The sequence below is a fragment of the Empidonax traillii genome, unplaced genomic scaffold (assembly GCF_003031625.1).
Source record: "Empidonax traillii isolate 1590-97213 ecotype Southwest subspecies unplaced genomic scaffold, ASM303162v1 scaffold933:size234345, whole genome shotgun sequence".
Taxonomy (NCBI): Eukaryota; Metazoa; Chordata; class Aves; order Passeriformes; family Tyrannidae; genus Empidonax; species Empidonax traillii.
Window position 1 is genome coordinate 16,976 of NW_020956126.1, and position 25,979 is coordinate 42,954.

At 40.1% G+C, this 25,979-nt stretch overlaps 1 protein-coding gene across 1 annotated transcript in view; it reads left to right on the forward strand.

Annotated features, from left to right (window-relative positions):
- Nucleotides 1-25,200, forward strand: part of VPS13B (vacuolar protein sorting 13 homolog B) — a gene marked incomplete at its 5' end in the record, with an annotated part of 38,060 nt that extends 12,860 nt beyond the window's left edge. The window contains 8 exons of the mRNA XM_027903094.1: nucleotides 427-545; nucleotides 1,506-2,320; nucleotides 5,956-6,132; nucleotides 7,034-7,204; nucleotides 13,846-14,022; nucleotides 16,414-16,516; nucleotides 17,168-17,417; nucleotides 23,195-25,200. Of these exons, the coding sequence (XP_027758895.1) occupies nucleotides 427-545; nucleotides 1,506-2,320; nucleotides 5,956-6,132; nucleotides 7,034-7,204; nucleotides 13,846-14,022; nucleotides 16,414-16,516; nucleotides 17,168-17,417; nucleotides 23,195-23,440 (2,058 nt within the window). The remainder of the gene's footprint in view (nucleotides 1-426; nucleotides 546-1,505; nucleotides 2,321-5,955; nucleotides 6,133-7,033; nucleotides 7,205-13,845; nucleotides 14,023-16,413; nucleotides 16,517-17,167; nucleotides 17,418-23,194) is intronic.
- Between the last annotated feature and the right edge of the window lie 779 nt (nucleotides 25,201-25,979).

Below are 25,979 nucleotides of genomic sequence, written 5' to 3' on the forward strand. Positions count from 1 at the left end.
CTAGGCCATAGCAACATAATGTTAGTTTAGGGTTTGTTTTCTAGAGGAGAAGGTGGAATTTTGTAGAGCTCAAGAAAAATGCCTTTCTTCTTAATCCAAAATCACAAATAAAAATTTCCTATTTATTCTTCTCATATAACCTCCCCCCTCCACAGCACATCTTGCTTATTTCCTGAGAATTTTTTATTAAAATGTGTTCAGTTATGGAGTTGAAGGATGAGATGCAAATTTCAACTTTACAACTGAAATACTTCAAGTATCAGAGCTGTTATTTTCTGAATTATTGAATTCTGACTTTTTTCCTGAATAGTATCATGATTTGAGTAAAAGATCTCAACCAGAAGGCATTAATAGAATAATTCAATTTATGACACTAAAAATAGTAATTTCTGTAACATTCAGTGTGTTTCTACCTCTCTCTACTAGATTGTGTTCTTAACTGGCTTTGGATGTGTTTATGTGGACATTGCCCATCACTGTGGAACAATAGTCATAACCTTGGCGCCAGAAGGAAGAGCAGGATCCATCGAGAGCAACCTCAACAGGTACATACAAAAAGAGGACCTGAGATGTTCATTTAAAAAAAAAAAAAATTCAATCATAATTAATTTTGAGTGTGTTCATCAGTTTAAAATGTATTTAGCCAGCTCCTGCCATCTATAATCTTACAAGTTACCAAGGAAACTTGATGTGCAAGGGCTGTAGAAATAGTCTTACAATCAGTAATCAATTATACCTGATTATAACTCCTTAGAAGATTTTCCCACTTCCATAATATACCACAACCTGGTCCTCAGCTTCATTAAGTGCCATTATAATACTACCTATTTCTAAAAGGCAGAATGCCTGACCTTCAGCAAGGCTATTTCAATTAGAATGAAATTTGTTGTACTGTTTTTATTTCCCCAATAATTTAGTATTAATCCCACAAAAAAACTGGTCATCAGCAGTACAGAATAGCCCACTTGCTAGTTAAATTTGGCAATGGGCAGTTAACACTGGAGGAGGGAGGCCCTCAATGCCATCAGTATAAAAATGCTATAGTGGCTTCATTGGAGGGCACTCACTGCATGTGATGTGAAATGAGTTATTCATAATAATACCCTTCAGTAGTGGCTCTCAGAAAATACTGGAACATCTGAGGGTGTATATGAATTATCGGAAAATTGTATTTGTTGTCTACTTTAATATCTGGCTCTGTAGCAAATATAATAGGGAATTACTGTGTAGATAGAGACATTCCTGTCCAAAATATTCTGCTGATTGATAAAAAAGAAAGAAAAACCTGGCATAGATGTGTACTCTCCCATTTCTTAGAAGACCTCCCAGGTGGTACCAACTGTGGTAATTAAGACTGCCAAATCCCATTAACATTACTGGGACTTGCACAATGAGTTTCCCATGTATTATAGAGAACATCTCTCCTGAGAGTTTTTTGAGGAAGCAAGATGCCAGATAGACTTAAAATATATGAAATAACAAGATTTCTTCTCACTCCTTTCTAGAAGTCAAGAGCAGACCCTGTCACTGAAAATGTTCATCAATCAGTTAAGTCTTGCTGCATTTGATGATATTACAAACCCCAAAGTGTCATCTGAACTTCTGCGTCTCACAGCAGACAATGTTTTCGTCCACATGGCCCCAGCCACCAGCTCCCTGTCACAGGAGGTCCAGTGGGACTCCATGGAAGGCCTCCCACAATTTCATAGTCTCCAAGTGTATTGTGAAGACTTGCAACTGGACAATCAGTTGTACAGCAAATCTAATTTCCATTTTGCAGTCCTGCTGTGCCAAGGAGAGAAAAATGAGACTGTGCAATGGTCGAGAGTGAACAACCTCATTGTTTGTAACAAAGATTTGGAAAGCTATAAGGAAAACTGCTTTATAAAACTCTGCATTGCTTTTTCTGAGGAAGAGAATCTCATGTTTCATGTGAATGACCTCAGCTTTGAGCTCAAACCAGCTAGGCTGTATGTGGAAGACACCTTTGTTTACTACATTAAGACTTTGTTTGATACATATCTTCCAGAAAACAAAACTGCTTGTAAATCCGTGAATGCTTCAGATACTACCCTGATAGTGCCTGAACAAGTGAGAGAGCATGCCAGAGCTTTAGTTAAGCCCGTGAAACTAAGAAAATTAACAATACAACCTGTAAATCTACTTGTCAGTATTCATGCTTCATTGAAACTGTACATAGCCTCAGATCACACCCCTCTCTCCTTCTCTGTGTTTGAGCGAGGACCCATCTTCACCACTGCCAGGCAACTTGTCCATGCCTTGGCCATGCATTACGCTGCTGGAGCACTTTTCAGAGCAGGTCAGTACTTTTTCTTAATATGTAACATTTTTATCAGGCACAAGGATTCTGTGATTGTCTCTCAAACTGAATAACCTAGGTGTTACCCATACAATTACTGCTTTCCTCTGACACTGTTTAATGATATTTTCAGACATGTTTCAGGTCCTGCCATACAACATAAAGGAAATAAAATGGCTGAGCATACACCAGTGAAGATTTCCAAAGCTGTGCTAAACATTAGCCAGCTGCCTGAAGGCTTTACAAAGCCCTGAACACAGGACAAAAATGTGTTCTAGCTGGCTTAAGTTTTGTCATTTTATATTGTAGCACTAGTCAGAATCAATCCGCATTCCTCAAATAAACTCCCCAAAACTACATTTAATAAAATTATTCAGCACGTTGCTCTGCATTCAGAAGTAAATTATAGCTCTGTATGTTGTTTTGTTGTTAAAACTCCTTTTGGCTGCAGTTTATGATTAGGATTCTGTCTTTCTTCATACAACCTTCAGTCTAAACTGGCACACAGATGTTTGTTGTCCTTTGATCCAAGAACTAAGAAGTCTGCTGTTACTAACTTTTTCCCACATAGGATTAATAGCAAGCAGTTAGTCTTTTCAGGTTATCAGGTACATTCTGTTTCCCCTAAATATTAATTTAGAAATCATGAAATTTGGTCTCTGATATGTCTTAGTGTGACATAGAACTTGAACCTGAGGCAGGAGGAAGCTCCTCCATGGTCAGACACAAGTAATGTACTCCACAACGAAAAGTGGGATTTATTTTCCTTCAATTCTAATGGTCACATTTTCTGAGACCCTGATGCTTCCATTTGTGCTGCCATCATAGCTGCAGCCTGATTTCTGTGCACAGTTTCCAAAATTGTACATATGCATTTCAGCTACTTATAAACAGAAATGGTGAAATGCTGACCAGGTCTTTCACTGTGTGCATACCTGACTTGATTGTTAACTGTGACAACTGTGTACACAATTGTGCACCAGAGCATTGTGTAGCAATTTGTCATTTTCTTGCATTATTATGCTTGCAAAATTTGCAAGTTTTTCTTTTTGCTACTTGTTTGGATTTGTTTTGCAGTTAAATCTCGTAGTACAAAAGAGGAAGTCTATTGGCTTGGTAATTACCAGTGAGTTTGTGGCCAGATACGGCCCACAGTGTGAATGCTTCTCCCCATGACTGGCTAGGAGTGGTGCTACAAGTAGTTACAGACTGCAGCAGGAAATTAGGGCTGTTCTGGCTTTTTATCCACCACATCCCAGGTGAGGCACAGATGCTGGATAGGGATTTCTGAGCCCACTTTTGGTCTTTCCTCCTGTGCTGGCCTTGCAGTGTGCAGCAGTGCAAAGGCCAGCAGTTGCTCTGGGTACATGATGCACCTGAAACCCTAAGTTGCCTATAAAGAAAATGCAGTAGCTCATAATTATTTCATGTCAGTAGATATAATTTCTAAGCATACTGTGGGAAATGGTAACCTGGCATGATACTGTATTTCTGCAAAGTAAATGCCACACAGAGCTTGGAAACTGAAGGATTATTCCTGGTTCCTCATTCTCCTGTTCCCGACTTAATCCCACACCTTTCTCCTTGGGTTGGGTGGTCCATGCTCGCAGTGAGGAGCTGTTTGTTTTGCTCTGAGCATTGGCCAAGGAGGGTCACCTGTGCTGCAGGTTGCACATTCTTCCCATGAGCTCTCCAAGGGTGAGCATGCTCCATCCAGAGCTTCCCAAACCCAAAGAGCAGGGATAGACTGCAACGACCATCCCTGGGATATCAGGCAACCCCTCAGTTTTGTGTTTAACTGTTTTGGGTCCTGGGTTTTATCTGTTTTTCATTCCTGAACATGCTGGCTGGCCCAGCAGGTGAGGGGAGTTGAAGTCTCCTGTGTCCAGGCCTGGTGGTGCCTGCTGGGATGTTGCAGGACATCAAAGCACTAAGGTCTGATGCCCTGCAACCCCTTTGTGTCACACCACCACCTGAGACAAGGAATGCAAAGAATATTTAGGGGAAAAAAGGCTTTAAGAGGTTATTGCAATAGTATTGATCAGAAAAAGCAGAAAGAGCATTTCTTACATCTGTACGTGTCTCCCCACCCCTTCAGCTTTTCGTCACTTCACACAGTGGCAAAGATAATTTATTAAAAATATTGCAGCGAGGGAGTTGCAGGCCCAGCCTGGAGCACTGGCTTCCCTTGGTCCCAGCAGGGAAGTACTGCCAGGGGACACTACTTTTCAGGGCAGGCACCACGGGGCCACAGTGTGTGTTGCTGCTCTGTTCGCTGCATTGCCAGTAGCTCTTGGGTTTTGTTTTCGTAGTCCATCCCATACTCTTCCTTATGTCCACTCTGGTTCCTGCTTTTTATACTACGTGTACTGGAGTTCTCAACCTGCCAGAACTGAAATGTGGGACAGATTCAACAAGAATAACAGATTTTCCGGGAGCTTAGAATGATACTATGAGATTAATCCATTTCATATGAGTAACATTTTCTCTTCTGTTCAGTTTCATGATTCAGCCTTCCACAGGAATGACTGGGAGGGGTTAACAAAAAACAAGAAAAGCATCTGGAGAGCAGGAGTTTTCGGTGATGAGATGGGAATGAGGAGGGCAGAGCGCAGATCAAGGGCCCTTGCGGGGGAGCAGGAGGCCACTCTGTCCATCCTTCAGTCTCCTGGTCCTGTCACACAATTTGTGCCACTCTGACAGTGCCAGTTGAAATTCGTGGTACCAGAGCTCAAAGACCAAGCAGTTCCCGTTTAACGTTTATTGCCCTTTCTGAATTGCTCTCTCTGGGCTGCCAAAAAAAGAGTTATGCAGCACTATTTCCCTAATAAATCTGCTGCCAACCAGCCTGAGAAAGACAAGACCTGCAAACAGCTTTCCAGCAACAGATTGCTGTGTGCTCGGCCATCCAGCAAGCTGCTGGCAACCCTGCATTTATATAGGAAACCAGATCTGCAGATACCTCTCCTGGGATGTGCATAAGGAATACTCCCCTATGAGTAACCTAATCAGCATGTAGATGTCATTGCTGTTTACACAACTGTACTGAGCAGAAGACATTTGTCTGGCTTTCACTGCACTCAGAAAGAAAATGATCAGCTTAGAAGTGTTGGGGTGGATTTAAAATAACTTCTTAAGCACTTGTCAAAAATCTGTATCCCTTTTCCTAACACTCCATCAAGCAATTGACCTGCACACTCCTGTAAAGCAGTACGTTGTATCAGTGTAAACTCCCTGTCACAATTCTATCACAGAAGGATGTGAAATCACAACGCTGCCTTATAGCATCTAAAACCAATCCAACCATCTGAGCTTGCAGTCCCATTCCTCTGTAGCTGTGAGGCTCTTGCATCCGCCTCCCTTGCACACTTTTAGCAGAAATACGGGAAGCTCCTGGAAGGAAGTAATTCTAAAGCTATTTGTGAGTTTGCCAAAAGGATTTCTTTGATTTACGAAGTAGGAAAGATTGCCATTTCTGAATTCATAGTGGATGAGTTATTTCCTGTGTTTTGCCCAGAGGAAGTTCATAATGTGATGAATTCTAGTGTGAAAAAGATAATTAAGAAATAAGCTTTTCACAACTGCTGCTTCTGCAGTTTTTGCAGCCGTAACATGTGTCTTGTTTCTCTCTGCAGGCTGGGTTGTTGGTTCGTTGGAGATTCTTGGAAGCCCGGCTAGCCTGGTGAGAAGCATAGGGAATGGTGTAGCCGATTTCTTTAGGCTTCCCTATGAAGGGCTGACCAGAGGCCCAGGAGCATTTGTCAGTGGAGTTTCCAGAGGAACAACATCATTTGTAAAACACATTTCCAAAGGTAGAACTTTCACTTTGTTACTCCAACTACTGCTTTTTTGTCATGCATTGTTAAAGGATTTGTTAAAGTTTAAACTATATTGCTTGTAGTTTTGTTTGGCTTGCTAGGCTGCAGCAGTGCTGGGAGGGTAACAAAGCTCATGTGTAAACTCTCATGTATTAAACAGATCACCACTTAACTGCAGTGCATGAGAATGTTTCAGAAACTTCAGAATTTTAAACCTCCCAGTGGGAAATAGAGATTCACTCAGCAAGTACGTGATGTGTTAACTGCAGAAGTATTAAAGGTGTTCTGCACTTCTGCTAGTCATCAGAAATTCTACACTCGGTTGCCTCATCATATTTATTATTTCTTTAGAAAAAGAAGAAAGAAGTAGATACAGTTGTCATAACTGTGTAAGTTACAGGATAGGATTTGACAGTGGAGCTGTCCTGGCCGGGGAGCAGGAGCAGCTTTTCCTTTGAGAAGCCTGTACAAACAGTGCCATCGCGTGGCTCCAGCCGCGGGAGAGGCTGCGGCGGCTGCCCCGTCCCTGGCTGCTGCTCCCAACCTCCCGCTGCAGCCTCCCACAGGACACGGCCTCCCTGCTCCTTCTGTAAATATTTGTTTACCTTTCCATCACCCCTCCCTCCATTTAGGTTAGCCTTACAGAAGCCAGGGAACCGGGGAAGGATGTTCAGATGAGCTGCTGTTCCCACAGGCCAGGCAAACCTGGAGCAGGCTAATGTAAAAGGCGTGACGTGGACCGTAGCAGCAGCGTGGTGATGCTTAACAAATAGTAAAGCATGTTCCACATGGGTGTCTGTGCAGTTGACTTGCTCGTAAGCTCAGTGAGGCATACTCCGTGTTTTAAATTAAAGCATTTTGATCCAGACCCAAATGTATATCTCCATGTATTTAGGTACACTGACGTCAATTACCAATCTGGCAACAAGTCTTGCTCGGAATATGGATAGGCTGTCACTGGATGAGGAGCATTACAACAGACAAGAAGAATGGAGAAGGCAGCTTCCAGAGAGCCTGGGAGAAGGACTGAGACAGGGGCTCTCTCGTTTAGGCATTAGCCTTCTAGGTAATGTACTATTAAATATCAAGTTGAGTGATAATACTATTTTCTAATCTGCTCACCAGCCTTTTCTACATGTTATAATTCCAAATTCTGGGGGTTTTGGTGTTTTCTCGTGAAATAGCCTCACAGTATGAATATGAGATACTGTTTCTTTTTATCAAAATTTAGTGACTTCTGTGTATGTTTTTTGCTGATAAAATAATTGCAGATATAGAATGAGTTTGCGCCTTCCTTGTGAAATAATATTTTCACTGGTACATAAGATATATCTGAGTCAAAAGAAGAATAATTCTGCATTGGGCAGGGTGGCTTGTAACTAAGACAGCACAAAGATGTCACCATGCTCATGTTTATTTTCCGATGAGGTACAGGAATGCCTTCCGAACCTGCTTGTTTTTGCTGCGCTGTAGATATCGGGAATTCTTGGGTTTGTTTGAAAACCACTTGAACTTACTGCAGATGTTAAGTAAGCTTTGATGAGGAATTCTGCTATTACAAAGAGACCCAGATCATCCCGATTCAGTGTAATTGTATTCATCAAGCAGAAAAAAGGAAGTGAAGATTACTCTGTCCATTTCGAAATAGTACCTAAAAATTTGAACACTAACCCGCAGTGGGAAAAATCTCTGCGAGAAGTTTTGCAGTAAGGGGCTGGATTTTCTAGGTTACTTCGACTTGTCACACAGCAAAGGAATGCAGAACTGTATTGTTTGGCAGAGTTCCTGAGTATGTATTAAACAGTATGAATCTCTTAGAGATCAAAGTGACCAAAACCAGTCCAGAGCAAAAGGTTAGAAGAGCTGAAGCTTGAAAGGATTTGTCCTCTTTCCTAATCTTCAGTAGTGTACACAACTCCTAAATTTGCAACCGCAGCCCTGAAAGCCCTGAAGAGGAAGTGGTAAAAATGTTACAAGTTTAGGTTAAGTTACTGGGAATTATTTTAAGCAATAATGTTAGATGATGTGAAGCACTGTCATTTGATAATGCCTGTAAACCAGCAAGCGAGTGTCCTGGGAGAAATGTGCATAAAGGAGAAATTTCATATATTAGTAGCCACTGTCCCAATAGAAAACTGCAACTGGTGTTGCAAATCAAAGGCAGTTTGGAGGAGGTTTTATTTTTCCTTCTTGTTTTATTGGGCTAAGGGCAGTTAGGTTGAGTAGCTGGATGAAAGATTATACTTTTAGAAGCACGGTGTCAGCCTGGAGTGTATGTGCTGGTGAAATGGGTTGGTGATCTTGGCTCAATTATTAATAAGGCAGCGAGGTAACATGGTGTCTATATCCCCTTCACCGACACACCAGAGCCCTTCAGAGCTAAAAGGATCAGCTGTACAGCCTGAAGTACTGAGCAAAACTTTGTAACTTTGGCTGTAATAAGGCAAAACTTCTGGTGTTCAGGAAAGCTGAGAACTCGTAACATGCACACACAAATACGCCGTTCCTGCACCTCTCTGCGTGCAAGGCTTCCGTCGTTCACAGGAGTGCACCCAAGTTAAAAACAAAACAAAAAAAAAAGAATTTCGGTGTCCCTGATTTCCCGAGAAATCAGATTTCATGTTAGAAACTTAGAGCTTCATTATTAGCATTTAAATAGTGCTACTCCACAAGCTAGAGTTCTTGTTCTTATTGCCGCTGTTATTATTTAGAGATTCCTCCCTGCTAAATTCCTCTGTTCTTAGCAGTGGAGGCAGTGAAGCCCCCAGATAAATAGCTACAGATACTGTATAGCTGGACTTGTCAAGTATGGAACATTTCCCTAAGGGATAAGTCAGAAATATTCCACTGAATTTGTATTAGGCATAATTTTTTTAATTAAAACCTGATTTTTAAAAAGCTTTTTTTTCTCTATATACACAGCAGCATTCATATAAATTGTGTCAAGACTTAAAGTAAGAATAGACCTATGTTCAGTTTTTACAAACACAACAGAAAGCTGTTGCTGTCCTGACTATTTAGTTTAAAGAATATCGTGACTTCAAAAAAAAAAAAAACAAAAACAGTCATAGTGGAACCGAAGGTATCGCTGTGATGCTTTTTTTTCATCAGCATATTCAGAATAAATATGAACATGCTCCCTCTAAAAATAGTTACAGGTTCTTCATATATAACAAAGCAAAGTGAAGCTGCAGTTATTTTCCTTCAGAAGGATGAAGAGTTTGATGAGTACAGAAATGCAGAGAACAAGACCATTTGAAGCTATAAGTTCTATGACTTTCCAGTTATAAAAGTGAGAAGTGTGAAAGAGATTTCTAGGGTAGTCACAGTACTCTCATGTTCGTAAAAGCCATCTGACCTATGCAAGGAGCTAAAAAAATTACAAATGCAGATTTCGTGCCGAGGCACAGTCGTGTGGGAGCCCTCAGTTCACTGATACCTTGTGGTATCTACCCGGAAAGAAGAGTTGCCTTTCTGATTTTTCTGAAAATCTGGCTTATGGTGGCCCTGGTTCAGCAGAGCACTTAAGCATGTGCTTAAGAGCTTTGCTGAATCAGGGCCAAAATCATGTACTCTTGTCTCGTCCTCAGTGCAAGTTGTTCCCTGTGGTACATTCTTAAGTGCTTTGTCCTGTCTCATTTTAAATGACTCAGGCACTGTCAGGGTGTTGTTTGATTTGATTGTTATCTTTGGCCAGCTGTTGTCTTCTTTTCTAGTTTGGGGGAGACTTCTGGGTCATTTTATTAACATTTGTGTGTGAAAAGAAGCAAAAGCTTATGATAGGTGTGTTTTTTTCTTTTATATGATTAGACAAAAATGAGTGAAATCGTATGTAAAATATTCAGATGATTGAATCCCCACAGAGGAACTCTCTCTTACATTTTGCATGACGAGGTCAAACTTAAAATAATAATTTATAACAATGTAAAAGAGACTATTGAAACTATTGGCTTAATTTTCAACTGCGGGTCCTAGTGAAAAATGTCATATTGAAGTAGCTCCTTTTAGGAAGCTGAGAATTTCTGATTAACCAAAAAGCTGACAACTACTCAAAAAGCCATTTTTCACAATGGCAGAAGTGCTTGACATTTCAGTTACTCCTTCCTGCTTTTGGGGAAAGTGAATTGAGTCATACTGATGGAAGTATTACCTGCTAGCAAAGGTAAAGCCTGCGTTTCAGAAGCTGAAATTTTTGTTATTGCGGGGGATAGTGGCTGTTCTTGCTATGTAGCTCTCACTAATTCAGGGCCACTCTGCTTTTGCCTATCTGCAACTGAGATACTACGAGCCACTGCTAATCCTGAAGGTGTGTGCTATTCCACACACTAATACTGCAAATACATTATTGCACAGCAGCAGGTGCCCTTTTCTTTGAGCTGCATTTTTATGGGATGTTTGCTGTGATGAGACCGCTTCAGCTGTATTTTGGTGTGAAACACTTGCGGCAGTCCTGAAGGACAAAGGAGAAGAGAAAAGGAAGCAAAATGGTTTCAGTTTGGCTAAGTTCCAGCCTCATGGAAAAGCATGGCCCTTTTCTCTTGGGAGGAGGGGAGGGGGAGGATTTTTTCCAATCATGTCTTGGTCTGAAAGAGATTGTCACAAGCAACCCGAGCTTTGCTAAGTTCTGTAAGCTGTACTACATTCACCAAACTTTGTCAGGCTGCGCACGAACCAGTTGCTGCCTGTAATCAAATTCTTGAAGTAATCCAGTGATATACTTTGAACTATCTGAATTTTGTAGTTATCAAAGTAACTTTTTTATTGTTACTGAGCAACATGTATTAACCAGAGTGCACCCCATCTGATGTTTAGCAGATGTTATGTTGTTATGCTGGAACCTCTTTGGTCCAGTAATGGAAGAATATGTTTTTGTTTTGTTGCTTTGGTGTTTAATTTTATTGAGGTTTTCTTTATACATACATAATCTGTGTGTACATATGTGGACATGCATATAAAATCAAATGCCTAGGGTAAGGAAGAAAAGAAAAATGGAGAATGGTTTCACTTAATAAAAAAAAAAAATTAATGGGCAAGGGACATTACAGAGAAAGGACGGGGACAACAGTAGGACACCATATGAGAGTGTGAGATGAGAGCGGGAAGGGAGGAATCACTACATGTGCTTCCATGCTCTGCTCCCCTGATACCCTACTGTAATATGGCAGGGAGAAACCTTCTGTGGTAAGTCCATCCAGCATGGTGCTCCTGCCACAAACTTCATGTTAGAATGCAAGAAGCCACACGGGCACCCATAAGATGTGCTTTGCACCATTCCAGGTGTGAGGAGATGCCCTGAACCTCACATGTCTATCACCACTATCTCACTGCTCTCGGGTTTTTAAGGTGGCTCAGCCTTTGGCCTATTTTTTTTCCTTTGCTTACACATACACTAAGGAAAGAAGCTGCACAGATCTGGATTCCCCACGCAAGGGTGGTGGGACCAGCCACTCCTCAGTGAAAGGAGTATGTTTATAGTTTATTGTGTGATTTGTGGGCATGGCCACAGCACATGAATTAGTTATGTCAGTAAGTCACAATTGGAGATAAGGAGTTACAAAGAGGAAGAGAAGATCATTGGTTATATTTTTGCAGGTAGAATGACAAGACTTGCAAAAGAATTTGAAGGACAAAACTGCAATGTCTTCACAAAGAAGTTCAGAGCATGCATAAAATGCCAGGGTAACAGAAAGTGTGGAAATACTAAACAACTGGCTAATTAAGCTATATATTATTTGAGGCACTATATAAATAATCTTATATAACACAGTCACAGCAGTTTCCATTCTGTTTCCTTGTCCTCTGGGCCTAATTCCAGCTGAGAAGTGCCTGGAGCATACCACAGGTCCTTTGGAGTAGGCTCTTATTTATTATTACCTTGTAACATTGCTTAAGTGTATTGCAGTAAATAATTTACTAGTGCTAGGACTTAGATGGATTACATTTAATAAGGCAATAACTTCTGTTCTAAAAGTGCAGTTGCTGTGGATGACCTCAAGAGATAGGGTGAGGGAGGTCACAGGGTAGTGTAATATCATAACTTAGCAGAACACCAAGTATTGTTTTATGCCTTCAAATGCATCACAATTGCACAAAAGACTGCACAAACAATCCCAATTGTGTAATGTGGTGTTGTGGTATTATTTTAGTTAAGCAGCAGGAGCAGCTGGTAACTACTAATGAACTGAAAATTGTGTCATTTCCATGGCATGGCATTTGGGAAGAAGCTTCATGGCCTTTGTGGTACAGAGGGTGAACGTTCAGCTGCACGCTCAGCTTCAGTGAGTGAGCTCAATTAAAAGCAGGCATCACATTAAAGACAGACTAGCATTTTCAGGGAAAATGTTATACGTTTATCAGTAAAGGATACATGTACAGAAGTTGGAAGAAATCTCCCTAAGAGGAGAGAAAAGCATTTATGGAGGATGCAAGTTTCTTGAATTGCTGATAGATAGTATCCCAGGGACATGGATTTGGGGAAATGTGTGCTGCTTCTCATCCCCATCTTTTATTTGGACAGAAAACTAGTGTATAAGTACAATATTAGTTCTTGTTGTTCAAAGTCAGCAACTTCTTCATTTATCCAGTGACAGTAAACTAAAACCATCTGAAAACCACTTAGCAGCTTGCTGCCTAGTGCATGTCACGCTGGTAAACATGTGGGGCCAAATACCTTGGTTGCAATTGTCCAGATCTGTGGAATTATGCCTGGATTTGCTTCCGCATACAAAGCAGAATCTTCAAAGATGTCTAGGTTGCAGTGAAAATGCCTGGTTACCAGGGTGACACTCGGTCCTACTGATTAAATAATGGTTTTATCTTGATATTTGCAGCTGCAGGTGCAAACTGAGAGCTGGCCATGGAGCCTGCAAACTCGCTTTTCACTGAGCAAAGCACCTTGGATCAGGCAGAGTGGTGTTGCTTTGTCCAATCCTTGTACTCTTAGCGATTTCCAAATAGCTTATCTATCAAAATTGCAACAACTAGAGACATGTCTGTGGTTAAGTGGCTAGCATAAACTCAAGATCAAAGGAATGTACCACCTCACATACCTGTTTACATTTAGGAAGATTTAAGTCGGAGTTCTTTGTTGATACTAAAAGCTGGGAAGGTCACTTGTGTCACTTGTAAAAGTTTGACCCATGCACATTAAAGTAAAATATGATCATTTTCACCAAAAAAGTAACAAAAAGTCTCAAAGTCTAATTCTGCTAATCTTAGTAATATATCAAAAGTTGCATTAACTTATGAACATTTCTGGCAGTGGAAGAGGATATAAAAATGATCTATTGAATACAAGCAGTTTTTATTCTCATGAAGTCAATCTCAGAGTTACATGAAAATCTCATATCCATAGGAGCTCAAGAAGTTGTCTAAAACCGGAGGATTTTATTCCTAGCCCAGAATTTTGAGAATTGCTACACAGAATTAGCCAAATAAAACTAACTCAGCAAGAGCATTTAGCAAAAGTAGTTGAAAGAGGAAAACAAACTGTAAGGTTAGGTGATCTGAATGCTTAAAAAAAAAAAAAGTCAAGATTTAACTTACAGTGAAGCTAAGGTAGTGTTTAGCTAATTGGTCACATGCTAAATAACTATGTAAGAAGAGTAGGATACAGTCTCTATTCCAAGCACTATTCCAGTAGTAAGATTTCCTCTTATTCTGGGATATTAATCTTCACCACTTAATGGGTACCCTTGTTTTTTTCAGGTGCAATTGCTGGGATTGTGGATCAGCCGATGAAGAATTTTCAGCAAGTATCTGAGGCCCAGGCTTCAGCTGGGCACAAAGCCAGAGGGGTCATCTCGGGTGTGGGGAAAGGAATCATGGGCGTCTTCACAAAGCCCATTGGAGGGGCAGCTGAGCTCGTCTCCCAGACAGGTTACGGTGAGTTTGGCTGTTTCTAACATCTCCATTCAAATTTTAAAATGCTTTTCAGACCCAAACTGCTGTGTCTTACTTCCTCAGCTCAGTAGCTATGTGACTTAGAGAAAGATTTAGAATACTTACAAATGTTGTGCTGCTTTTCTTAAAAGCCATCACGTTGTGCTTCTCTCTTGTGTTACCGATCAGCAATGTACAACCACAGAAACACAGAATGGAGAAAGCATGAAGTAATTCTTGGAATACAGCAGAATTAGTTACAGAAACATATGTGCTTACAAAAGATTTTTGACATAAAAGGATTAGAGCAACACTATATCCAATTAGAGGGTTATTTTGAGATTGCTTTGTTATGGCAAGGAAAGAGTTGTGCTATCTCTGCACGAGGAGAGAGTTATGTTCCTGGGAGAAAGAAGTGAGTCATGTAGTGGGAACATTCCCTTTAAACTGGAGAGTCATGAGGAGACAGTCCTGGTTTTGGATACATGGATAACCTTTTGCAAGCAGAAGTGGGTTTTCCAGCTAGACTTAGTGGCAGTGATGGCGAATCGTTTCAAATTGATGTGATCAAAAAGTGTAAAAGAAAAAAAATAAAATTTAAACATACACTAATTCCTTTGCTTCCAGTATCAATAAGTCAAAGTTGTTGGTTTGGGTATTTAAGAGGAAATGGCGAGCGGAGGCAGTCAGGGAAGAGAAGCAGGGAGACCTGTTGATAAAAGGACAATCTGTCAATATCTTTGCTTCACTAATTATACCAGACAAATCTTGCATATTTAAGACTTTAATCACTAGCAGTATTTATGTCTGTGATGTGTTGATTAGAATATGAGTAGTTCTTGTAAGGCTTAAGTTTAGATGGTTCCGACAACGTTCACAACTCATTCCATCTATTTAAAGAAATAATGAAAACAATTATTAGAATTCTTTCAAACCAACCTTAGCTTGTTTGTATGAGTATAAATAACTGTTCTCCTGAACTCTACATCCCATAGGTATAAAACCCATATCAAACGTTTTTCTGTTGTCAGCTGCCTGTGTGTTGTTTTTGCATTATTCTTTCTAGACTTAATTCTGCTCCCATCTTTATCAAGAAACTCGTAATAGCAGAGGGACACTTTTCATTGCAGATATGGTATATAAGACATCATGTTTTCCATGAGCATGTGACAAAAGGAGTTAGCCAGGAAAAAACATAAAAACTGTATCAATAATAGCTGACAGTGCATGAGAGGAAAACACACAAAAGTTCAAGTAACTCTTACCCACAACTGAATTGGAAGTGGGACTGTGCCTCTTGGGGGGGACCAAGGGGTGTGGGGGACCACACAGAAATAAACACATGTTCTCTCTTTCTCCATCTGTAAATAACATTTTCATTCACATAATGCTGAGAACCTCGGTAAGCCAACTGTTACAACTGGGATGCTGCTTTTAAGTATTACCATCAACATGTGTGCTAAAAATTAAAGGGTTTTTTTCATCGCTGATGTTTTGTTTAAATTATTATCCATTGTGTAAAAAGGAATCTAAGTTATTGACACCCTTGTGCAAAAATGCCTTTGGAATGCTTAATTAGAAAAAAGAAAATTTCTTCCATTTATTTGGAGAGCAACTTCGCACCAAACCATGTAACAGTAGTGCTTGCTGCATAACCCACTTTGTGTCTGTCCTGTAAAAAATTTTAAAACTACTTAATTTGTGAATTTTTCTGCAACTCACTCATTCTTTCTGGTGACCATACCTCATCATTAAAAGTTTACAGGCCATCTGAAAGCATACATACTGTATCATCTTCAGCTTTGGTGAGTCTTTTTAGAAACCTGTTTAACTGCAGCTTGTAGTCTTCATTCTGTGCTGGCACTAAGAAGAATTCACAATAAACCAGATGCCCCAGGAGATCTCATAAATATATATGGATCTGTGTTTAACAGCTGGATTAAGCAACTGAACATTTAAATACAGTATCTAGGCAAACTTGCCTTCTAATTTGTACCAATCATGACACATATATGAAAGTATTTTAATATTAATCAAGAAAGTTAACAACGGTCTTGATTTTTTCTGCATAAATCCTAAGTGATGTGTCTGATCCTACTCTGAAATGATGGCTCTCAGGAGCATTATGTTTCTCTTGATTGCAAGTGTATGGCTAATTCAGAGAACACACAGTGGGGCTTTTTTTGTTTCTCACTAATGCAAGATCACTGGGGTTAAGTGCACAACTCTTGCATTGTAATATTTAATGAATTATCTTGACTACAGCTTCCAAAGATGTGACATCATTTTGGATCTGCACTATTTTATGAACTGCTTTAAACAGATGACATCACTGCAACACGTAACTGTTTTGTAGAAAACAACTACTAAAAAACCTGAACTCTCTCACCACAGGTATTTTGCATGGAGCTGGACTTTCTCAGCTTCCCAAGCAGCGCTCTCATCCAAATGATCAACATGTTGAGCAGGCTCCAAACAGCCACGTCAAATATGTCTGGTAAAATTATTTAGACAATTGCTCATTTTTACATCCACATTGTTTATTAATAGGTTCTGGCCTGTGGTCAAGTTAACAGGCTGCTTTCCTAGGAAAGGCTGAGTTATGGCAGTTTGTTTAGGAACATTAAACACAAAGGTAGTGCATAGAAACCCAATCTGCAAATGATGGGCTGCTGATCTCCATCCAGCTCTGAAACTACAGAGCTGATCTTTATTTAATGGCATTCAGTGAGTTCTTACTTATTTATCATTGCACCAAGCCCAAGAAAAATACTGCACATCTCCAGAACAGCTGTTAGTGAAGATAGCTTTATTTTCTGCCCTGAATCTCTAAGCCACTTCTCAGGGTAATTTTTCTATTATCAAGGAAATAGGATGGGAAATAGGCTGACCTAGCACAGATATTAGGCCAATTTTGCAGTGAATGATTAAGGGGTTTTTATAAGTAACAATTTCACATTCCTTCTTTAAATCTGAAGTCTAATATCTTTCAGTAATGGTGTTTTGGATACACTCCCTGGCTCATTTTACATCTGTAGGTGATAGCTACAGGCTTAAGTAAAAACATTAGTGATCAAAATAAGCCCTGGAGGACCTGACAACTTCTTTTTTTCTTTTTTTTTTTTCTTTTTTTCCCTTGATAATGCAGGAAAATGCTGCAATCTCTAGGAAGGCCAGAGGTCCATATGGCCTTAGATGTCATGATTGTGAGTGGATCAGGCCAGCAGCATGAAGGCTGCTTGCTGCTCACCTCAGAGGTGCTCTTTGTCGTCAGCATCAGTGAAGACACGCAGCAGCAGGCATTCCCTGTGACTGAAATCGATTGTCTGGAAGATGATCAGCAAAAAGATCTGCTGAAGGTGCAGCTAAAGCAGCAGAAAGTGCCTTCTGATTTGGAGGTAAAGACCTGAGTATGTTTTTCATTCCAAGATGAAGTCTCAACTGATGATGATGCTTTTGGCGACGGGGATAGTCACCCATTGGTGATTCTGGGTTGGGACTGTGTTGCCCTTTGGATGCAAGGGATGTGCCTCCTCCCTTCTGTCCTCTTATTGATCGTGATATACCATATCCATGACAGAAATTTTCTGAGGGAAAAGGTAGAGGAAGCCTGATTCTTGGTAAGCACCACCTCTTTTCCAAAAGGGTTTTCATGCCTAGATATGCACAAGGTGTTTATTGTTTGGCAAGTCAGTATTGCTGCCTGTGCCTACAAGGTCCCAGCAAGAGCAGCTCCTTTTATTATTCTGTGAATTCTGTTGACAGATCAGTGTTGCTGATGCTCCTTTCAGCATGTTTCTTATCTTGCCACTTCCAGTGCAGTTGTTTTGCTTGGCTGCCAGTTGTATTTGCTTCCTTAGATCTTCCTTCTTCTGCAAATGATAACTTTAAACTGTGTCAGTTCTTTTCTGAGATTGGATGCACCACGTGTTTTCCAGTAAGAGCATAAAATAACCATCTTCATACTGAAGGATCTCTAAGCCATTTGAATACTTTGGGTTTTGGATGAATTAACTTATTTTAATGGTGTATTATTGGATGGATGTTATATTTTTGCACTTTCAGGAAACTGTTTATTGTATTAAATTCTCAAGTGGAATCATATGAGAGAGCATTTCAAAAACAAACAAGCATGTCCCAGTTGTTTTTATAGAAGTGTGTCAGGTAGTTCATGGACTGCTATATCAGAAATTTCAGTTTCAAATATAAGAAAAGAACATGGAAAGCCCCATGAAGTATGAGGTGTGACAAAAAGTAGGAGCATCTTCATTCAAATCCTAACTTTGCTGAAGTGACTGAAGAGTTTTGTCATCGATTCCAGCACAGCAAGGACTTCATCTGTATCGTGACAGCACTTGAATATTTTTGTGACAGCTTTTTTTAGTGCTGGATTCTCTATTTACATTTGTTGTCTTTCCACTGACCTCATTTTCACAGAGCACTGTTGACTAAAATTGCCTTCTCTCATCGAAAAGCTACATGAGGAATTACTTAAATTTTGATGCAAGTGGGCAAAGCTCAGGTTTCTTTGTCCCTGAATGCCAGGTGGTTAGGGATGGCACACATCAGACTGAATCCAGACTATCCTGCTCAGTCCAGAGCTACTGTACTGGAGGGAAGAAGAAAAAAAAATTGTTCTCCCTAAGCATTTGATGCACTCAATCTATCCCAACCCTAAATTTAACAGCAGCTTATATATTTTTTTATTAGTTTGGAGTGTGATAGCTTTTGTCTTTGTGTCTGGTCATCCAAGGGGTGAGGAATAGAATGGTGCTGTGGTAAAAGGGCAGCTTGCTCAAAGGTTGCTGCAAGAGGGTGATGAAGGGTGCAGAGGGGCTGCCTGTCTGGAAGAAGGGAAGGCAAGGGGCAGGGAGCCTAATTCTAGTCCGCACAGCTGCTGCAGCTGGGACCGTGTAGGATTTATGGGCAAGTGTCTCCTCTGAATGCACAGAGCAACCCTACCTGGCATGTGCAGAGTCCGGCTTTCCCACATACACACACCAGTGGGAATGGTGAGTGTGCCCAGGTACTGGACCAAGTACGTGGGGTTTTTGTGAAGTTATGGATGGAAATACGGGAGTCCTACTCAAGTGGTGCAGCAATGCACCACCAGGAGCTGTAAGCCTTGAGCCACTCAGCCTCAGTACAGCATCTCTTTTGCTGACACAGGCTCTTGAGATTGCAGTGAAAATGTGTGGCATGGTAAGAGCTGTGAAGGGTGCCTGTGCCCCTGGTACAGCAAATTAATGCTGGCAAGGCAGCAAAAGTTGAGTGATGCTGTACAAATCAGACCTGGTAAAATATTCCTTCAGAATGCAGATGCTTATGCTTAAATTTGTATAAAAATTTAGAGAAATGGGCCAGTTGAAAGTAAGGTAGAGCAGAATAAAAGAAGTTTGAATTTTTTTGCGTTAAGGCAGCTACACAATGAAAGATTCCAAAACACTTCATATAGTTTTAGTCATTACCTAGAGTTAAGTAAAATTTTTTGTAATTAATGTTTACTATGGTTTTTTGCCGTAGTGGATTGGGAGACCTCGTACTTAATGATTTCCTTTCTGCAGCTGAACATGTCAGTTCTGTGGCCCTCTGGGGTGTCACGTGCAGCACCAGTGCTGATGGGAGCCAGAGCCTCCCCTTCAGCTCCCCGTCCAGAGCTTCTAAAAACTGGATGTGATGTGATTAGGAAAAGGAACCTTAGGAGGAACAAGTTGTGACTTGCAGCTGAGTAGCCTCTGAGCTGCAGGCCTACACCTAAACAGGCACAAGTCCTCAATATTAAAACTAGGCCATCTTGTTGCACTGGAGATGTCCTCAGCTGAAGTGCAAACGTCTTTGCATGACAACATTAGTAAAGAGGAACAGAATTTTTAGCTGGAAAATGCCTAGTCAAGTCAACCAAAATATTATGATAAGTTTAGCAAAACAGAGGTAATGTTACCAAATGTAAATTATTTTTCTGACTAAGCTAGTCAAAAATGCTAGAAATAATGCAGCAAATTGAAACAATTTATTTCAGTGTTAAAAAAATCCACTTTTTTTGTATTGCTGCTCACAAATAGAGTTTGCCAAAAGTTTTGCTTCAGATCTGCCCAAAACAGTTTCTCCCATTCCCTCTCCTCAGCTTCTTGGAACAGTTAGGAAACAAAACATGAGTTTCTACAGCTGTAATCACCAGAGATATTATAGAGCATATTTTGACTCCTTCAGCAATTGGTTTGCCTGATGGCTTGTTTGCCTCCACAATATATAACTTAATCCATCTGGCTAGGATGGATTCTTGAAAACTCTGGCACTGACAACATTTTTATTGAAAGGGAAGCATTAATTGTACTTGGATTATCTTCCAAAGTAATTGACACACTACTTGCTTCCAGACAGTTGTCATACTCAAAAGGCCTGATCTTCCAGCTGCTCTTGGTATAGCTCATAATATCAAGAAGATGACAAGAAATCGAAGGGCCCTTCAAATATTCCATAATTTTTTTGTGGTAATCTGCAACAGGGTTTTCATGATAATGCTACATGTGACCATCTCTAGAGCTGAAAACCAGTCTCTGGATTTTTCAAAGCAGTGGAAAAAAAAATCCCTTAAGAAGCAAATCTTGGTGTGCACAGAGGAGCCCAACACATCTGGACTGCACAACAAAGGTGCTGTGTCTGTCTATTGTGGAGTCAGAATCTTTGCTGAAGGCTTATTCTTTATAAGCCATAAGGAGAGAAATTTTAGAAGCATTGTGGAGCTCTTAACCCAAAAGTATATTTTGACTCCCTCAGCAACTGTTTTGCCTGATGGTTTGTTTCCCTCCACAATATATACAGCCAAAAGTTCTTAACCCTTGCAGCATGAAAGGGCATGATATCTGTACTGTTCCTCTAGCAGGTACATTAAGCAACCCTTGACTAAGTTTTGAACCATTGAATGGTCTGAATATTAACATGATAGTTTTGCAAAGCCGTGGGTGAGGGCACTTAGTGACAGTGTTAGATGCCTTTTGGGAAAAAAATGCAATTCCAAGCTTCTGCTCTTGTCTTGACAATATAAGCTGAACTGAAAGTGGCTGCAGTAGCAGACAGTTACAGATGAAGCCCTCTAGAAGCAGGCAGGGTCGCAGTTACTTTGGAAGACCATCCAAGCACAGTTAATATTTCCTCCTAGATGATTATGCTGTATCTGTGGAATATAGCCTGAGGCTGGATGAAGAATGGGTTCACAAGAGTAGGTGAATGGGATGCCAGCAATATTTCCATCTCCTTTGGTAAGCTGGGTCTTCTGGTCAGTGTGGAGGCAGAACCCAGCTGCCCCTGGGCTTACCTCCCTAGAAGGAGAAACCAGGAAAAAGTGTGGAGCCACCTACATGCAAGAAATCTGGTTCACATAGGTTGTGCTTCAGCAGATTTCTCTCCTTTCAACCGGTGAAACAGATTGACTGCTGAGATACTTCTGTTGAGGCACCAGACTGAAGACGTGGTTCAGACACCCTTCTGTTAGCTGTGCACTGTTAGCTGTGAGTCTGCTGCAGAGTCTGCCTTCTGATTTTTGCCTCCCTTAAGGTCGTTCATGAAAACAACACTCTTCTCTGCCCATTTCATCATTTCTGCTGTTTCTAGGCATAGGCTTCAACCTTAAGCTTCTGAGCTTGTTCGTGAGCCTGCTTCCTCTAGCATTTTTGTGATGATGATTGAAAACAGGAGTGTTTCTACTTGCTGAGCAGCAAATCCACCTCCAAAAGCATAGTGAAAAAAAAACAGAAAGGACTGTTTTGATGTGAATGTGACATCTGTCACTATAGGTCAATTATATTAATTCTTTCTTCAAATAAGCAATGGTGTATTTAAAATGAGTCTTGCAGTCCAGAGATGTGACAAGATACTGATCATGGAATCCAACGGCAGTTTGAAAATACCATCATATCTAGTAAGATGTGTAAAACTCCTTGAAAGACATGCAGAAGATAGCACTCTACAAATCCTTAGTGTGGTGTCCAACAAAGACATTTTTAAACCCTACAAAAATTAAACTGGTCAGCAGTTCTGCAACTGTAAATAAGGAGGCGTCAAACCCTAGCCCTAGGATAGCTCCTGTCTTTTTGTTCATTATCTTATTTTTGAAATAACTTCTATTCTGAATGACTTAGCTAGTCATACTACTGTAGCATCCATGGTGGTAATTTTGAAATAAAGTTTTTTTGGAACCGTGCAATTAATTAGCTTGAAGGCAAGCCTGTCTGCTTGCCTTCCCTTCTCCAGCTAGTTATAGTCATCTTCAGCTTCTTCAAAAAAGAGGGTACAGCAGATTGACCTTCCAAAGTCAGGTTTGTCCACAGCTTTTCATCTAATACTTTATCTGGTTGGAACCATATGGTAGATGCCACCTTTCTGTTGACAGTATTTGATTTACTGGATTTTTTCCCACCAGGAAGGTCGTTTGAATCCCTCTTGCTAAGGCCTTGAACCTCTACGTATTTCAGTCTGCAGAAAAGGGATTTCTTCAGAGGAGTCCTTCCAACTCCTGGTGGTGGGAAAGCCAGTTTGCATAGACACCTTAATATCTTCTCCAGAAACAAAATACCCAAATCATCTTTAGTAAAACCCTTTTGTTTAAAAAAATGTCTGTGTTTGGGTCCTCTGACCCAGAATGGTTTGGGGTTTTTTTTTTTGTTATCAGAAGCAGATGAATGCCATAGAACATTCACCTGGAAGGTAGCTTCTAGTCTTTATTTCAAATGAAGTGAGTTAAAGACCTAAAACCAACTGCCCAGATATTAGCTGTGGGCTGTCTTTAATGGTACTTTTTGAGAAAATGTTTTTGCTAATTAGAATTGCTATCTGACAGGTAGCTTCCATGAGCTACTGGCATTTTTCTAAAAGGGGTTTGATCTGTTCTAAAGTTCTACTCGTGGTCAAGGTGTCCATCTATTAAATTCTCAAAAGATACTCCTTAAATTTTCTGCAGCAGAGTTAGAGCTTCTCAAAACAGCAGAGGGGAGGACTAATTCACCAAGGACTAAACTATGGGAGAACACTGTTGATTTAAAAAATCATTTGAACTATTGTTAAAAAATATTCCAGGGAGGAAGATTTTTAAGAGAGTAATGTGGAAGTCACTGTCCTTCCTTGCTCAGTTCAGTTGCTGTCAAATACTCAGTAATTATTTTATCGTATCTGATTTCAGGCTGACGGAGCTAGAGAGAGACTGTCAGAACAACAGTACAACCGCCTGGTGGAGTACATCACGAAGACGTCCTACCACCTCGCTCCCAGCACCTCCACGGGGCCAGCACTGCAAACTGTGGCTGCTGAACAGCCCCCAACTATAACGAAAACCTATCAGTATGTAGTTGATCCAAATTTTGCCCAAGTATTCATTAGCAAATTCACCATGGTGAAAAATAAGGCATTGAGGAAAGGATTTAATTAATAGTTATTTGTGTTGAGTATAGTGACGGCGTACCAGTGTGAAAGTAATGCTTTCTCTGCAGTAACCTGCATCAAGTAGAGATGCATATAATTTTTGAGGAGGTAGAAATTGGTAACAAAGCCCAATAGCTTTTCTAATCTTAACAACATTCCTGCTCCCTAGCCAAAATACTAGTGCTGGAAGGAAAGCGTTCTGGCAAATGAATAAAGTGAGACAGAACAGCCTTGGACTATAGCTCAATCAAAACCCCTTCCCTTTTCAATAACCAAAAATTAGAGAATAGGGAAAAACTGCGTGCATACAGACATTTTTGCCACACACACAAATGTGTATCAATACCTCTATATCATCTTTTAGGGTCTGCCAGTTTCTGTTATAAACCAGGTTTATAACTCAGCTGTAAAAACTTGCTCAAGGCTGAGCCTTTCCCCCAACACCCACGCTCCCCCAACATGTGCATCCTGAGGCAAAACATTTTCCCCCACTAAATCTGAAAAACCCAGTGTGGCTGTTTTAAGTTACTAGTGACAGCTGGGTTTTAGCACCACTTTAACCTTAAAATAGCTTCCTTTATTTGACTGAAGTTTTGCAGGACATTAGTCCGTAATGTAAACTAGTGCCTTTGTGTGGTTTGGAGGACAAAACATGAACTACAACGTGAATTTATTTTTAAAACTGTCTGTATACAGAAACTTTATTTTATCCACCATCAAATTTTCAGAAGTACTTTCAATGTCTGTATGACTGTGCATTGTCTGGTCTTTAGCTGGAAGTAACATGCAGGTTGAAAATTTAAGAAATAGAGCTGTCTCCTTAAAATCCATAAGCTCAGTGTAACCCAGATGTGCAGGTGCTAAGTACAGCCTTGTGGGGTCTTGCTTATTTCTGATCTGCCACCACTACATTGTATGTGCTCCCTTCAGCCCTAATTCATTTTACGCTTATCATCTTCAAACAGATAAAACCAGGGATATTTAGAAACATGACCTTTCAAATATGTACTAAGCAAAGAGATTTTTTTTTTCCAAATTGATTGAAAACTATGGTCCCACAGGCACCAATTACCTTAATAGTTAATGATGCCATCACAATACACTTACAAATATATATTAAATACCTGTATTTCTTGTAGTAGACAAGAAATCACTGACTGGGCACAGTTAGATGACTTTATAAACCAAATATGGCTATGGCAGTTTTATTTTAAAACCCAAAAGCTTACTTCATTTTCAGCTATGCATGTTAACTTTTCTGCCCTTTTCCATGTGCTTATGAACCTGAATTTTGTCTTGAGATTCCTGAACATGGCTGGAGTCAGAGACAAGAACTGGAATAAAATCTGATCGCCATTTGGAGCATATGCTTTATAGTTAATAACTTCTATGCATACCTGATATGACCAACTGCACAGTAAATAAGAATGTAGTAACTGCAACGTTTTTCATGTGAGTTGTTTTGTTAAAAGGTAATTCTAAAAGCCGTGTCTCTCATGTATTGAGAATACTGGGGCCTGGGGTCTGCAGTGTCCTTTTCTGACTGTGAAAAAAGCCCATCCATTATCAACATTTCATACAGTGGTTTAATAAGTTAGTCATTGCTTAAATAACACTATTTAAAAAGTCTATATGTATATACACACTCATGCTTCATTCCTGAACATTTTAGGGAAATTGTTTAAAATTTCTAATTTTGCATTTTGATGGATAAATTGTAATATAATGGAGTTGTTTAAAGATAATAAAGCTATTCCTATAATACTTGGGTTTGTGAGGTGTTTGGTCATTCAGTTACAAGATGCAGAACAATGACAATACTGAAGTACAAACTTCACGTGGATCCCATTAGATTCCGGTTGGTCACTGGACTTTGTAGTATACCAGAAAATGCAACAGATCATGACAATGCTTTGGAAGCAAAAACTGATGATTAGATTGCCAAAAAATGTGTACTGAAAAGCTTTATGCTTTTGTGACTGAATCAAAACAGTACCGTAGTCACCATGAGAGTTAGACCAATCTGTTCCTTATTTATGCAGTACACAGACAAGCCAAGAGGATGCAAACACACCTGTAAAAAATGAGGGACAGCAGTTTCATTTCTGAAAGTTTGTAGATTTCAGCCATTGTTTAAAATACATTTGTGTTTTTCCTGAATTACAGTCTCCTGGAAAAAACACTTGCTTAAATTACACTTTTCTTCAGTGAATTGAGCTGCATCTTTACTGCATTAGACAGGTTCTTTCTCCCCCTTCTGACACATGTATGGAAACGAGTGGAGACGGCACATAAATCAGCCTCTCCTACATATGAGCTGTGTGAACTATGAAAACAAAGCTGTCCTAAGAGCAGCTGCCTGTACTTAGCTGCTAAAGCACTGCAATGTGTACTCTTAAAACATGCCTACTCTCACAATGCTCTTTAGACCTGGAGAGCTCACAACTTCAAATCTATCTTTTTAGTTTGCTTCCAGAACAATCAATCACTCCTCAAACACTCGAGCATAAAGCAAGCCAGCCAAAAAATTTGAAGGCATGGTCAGG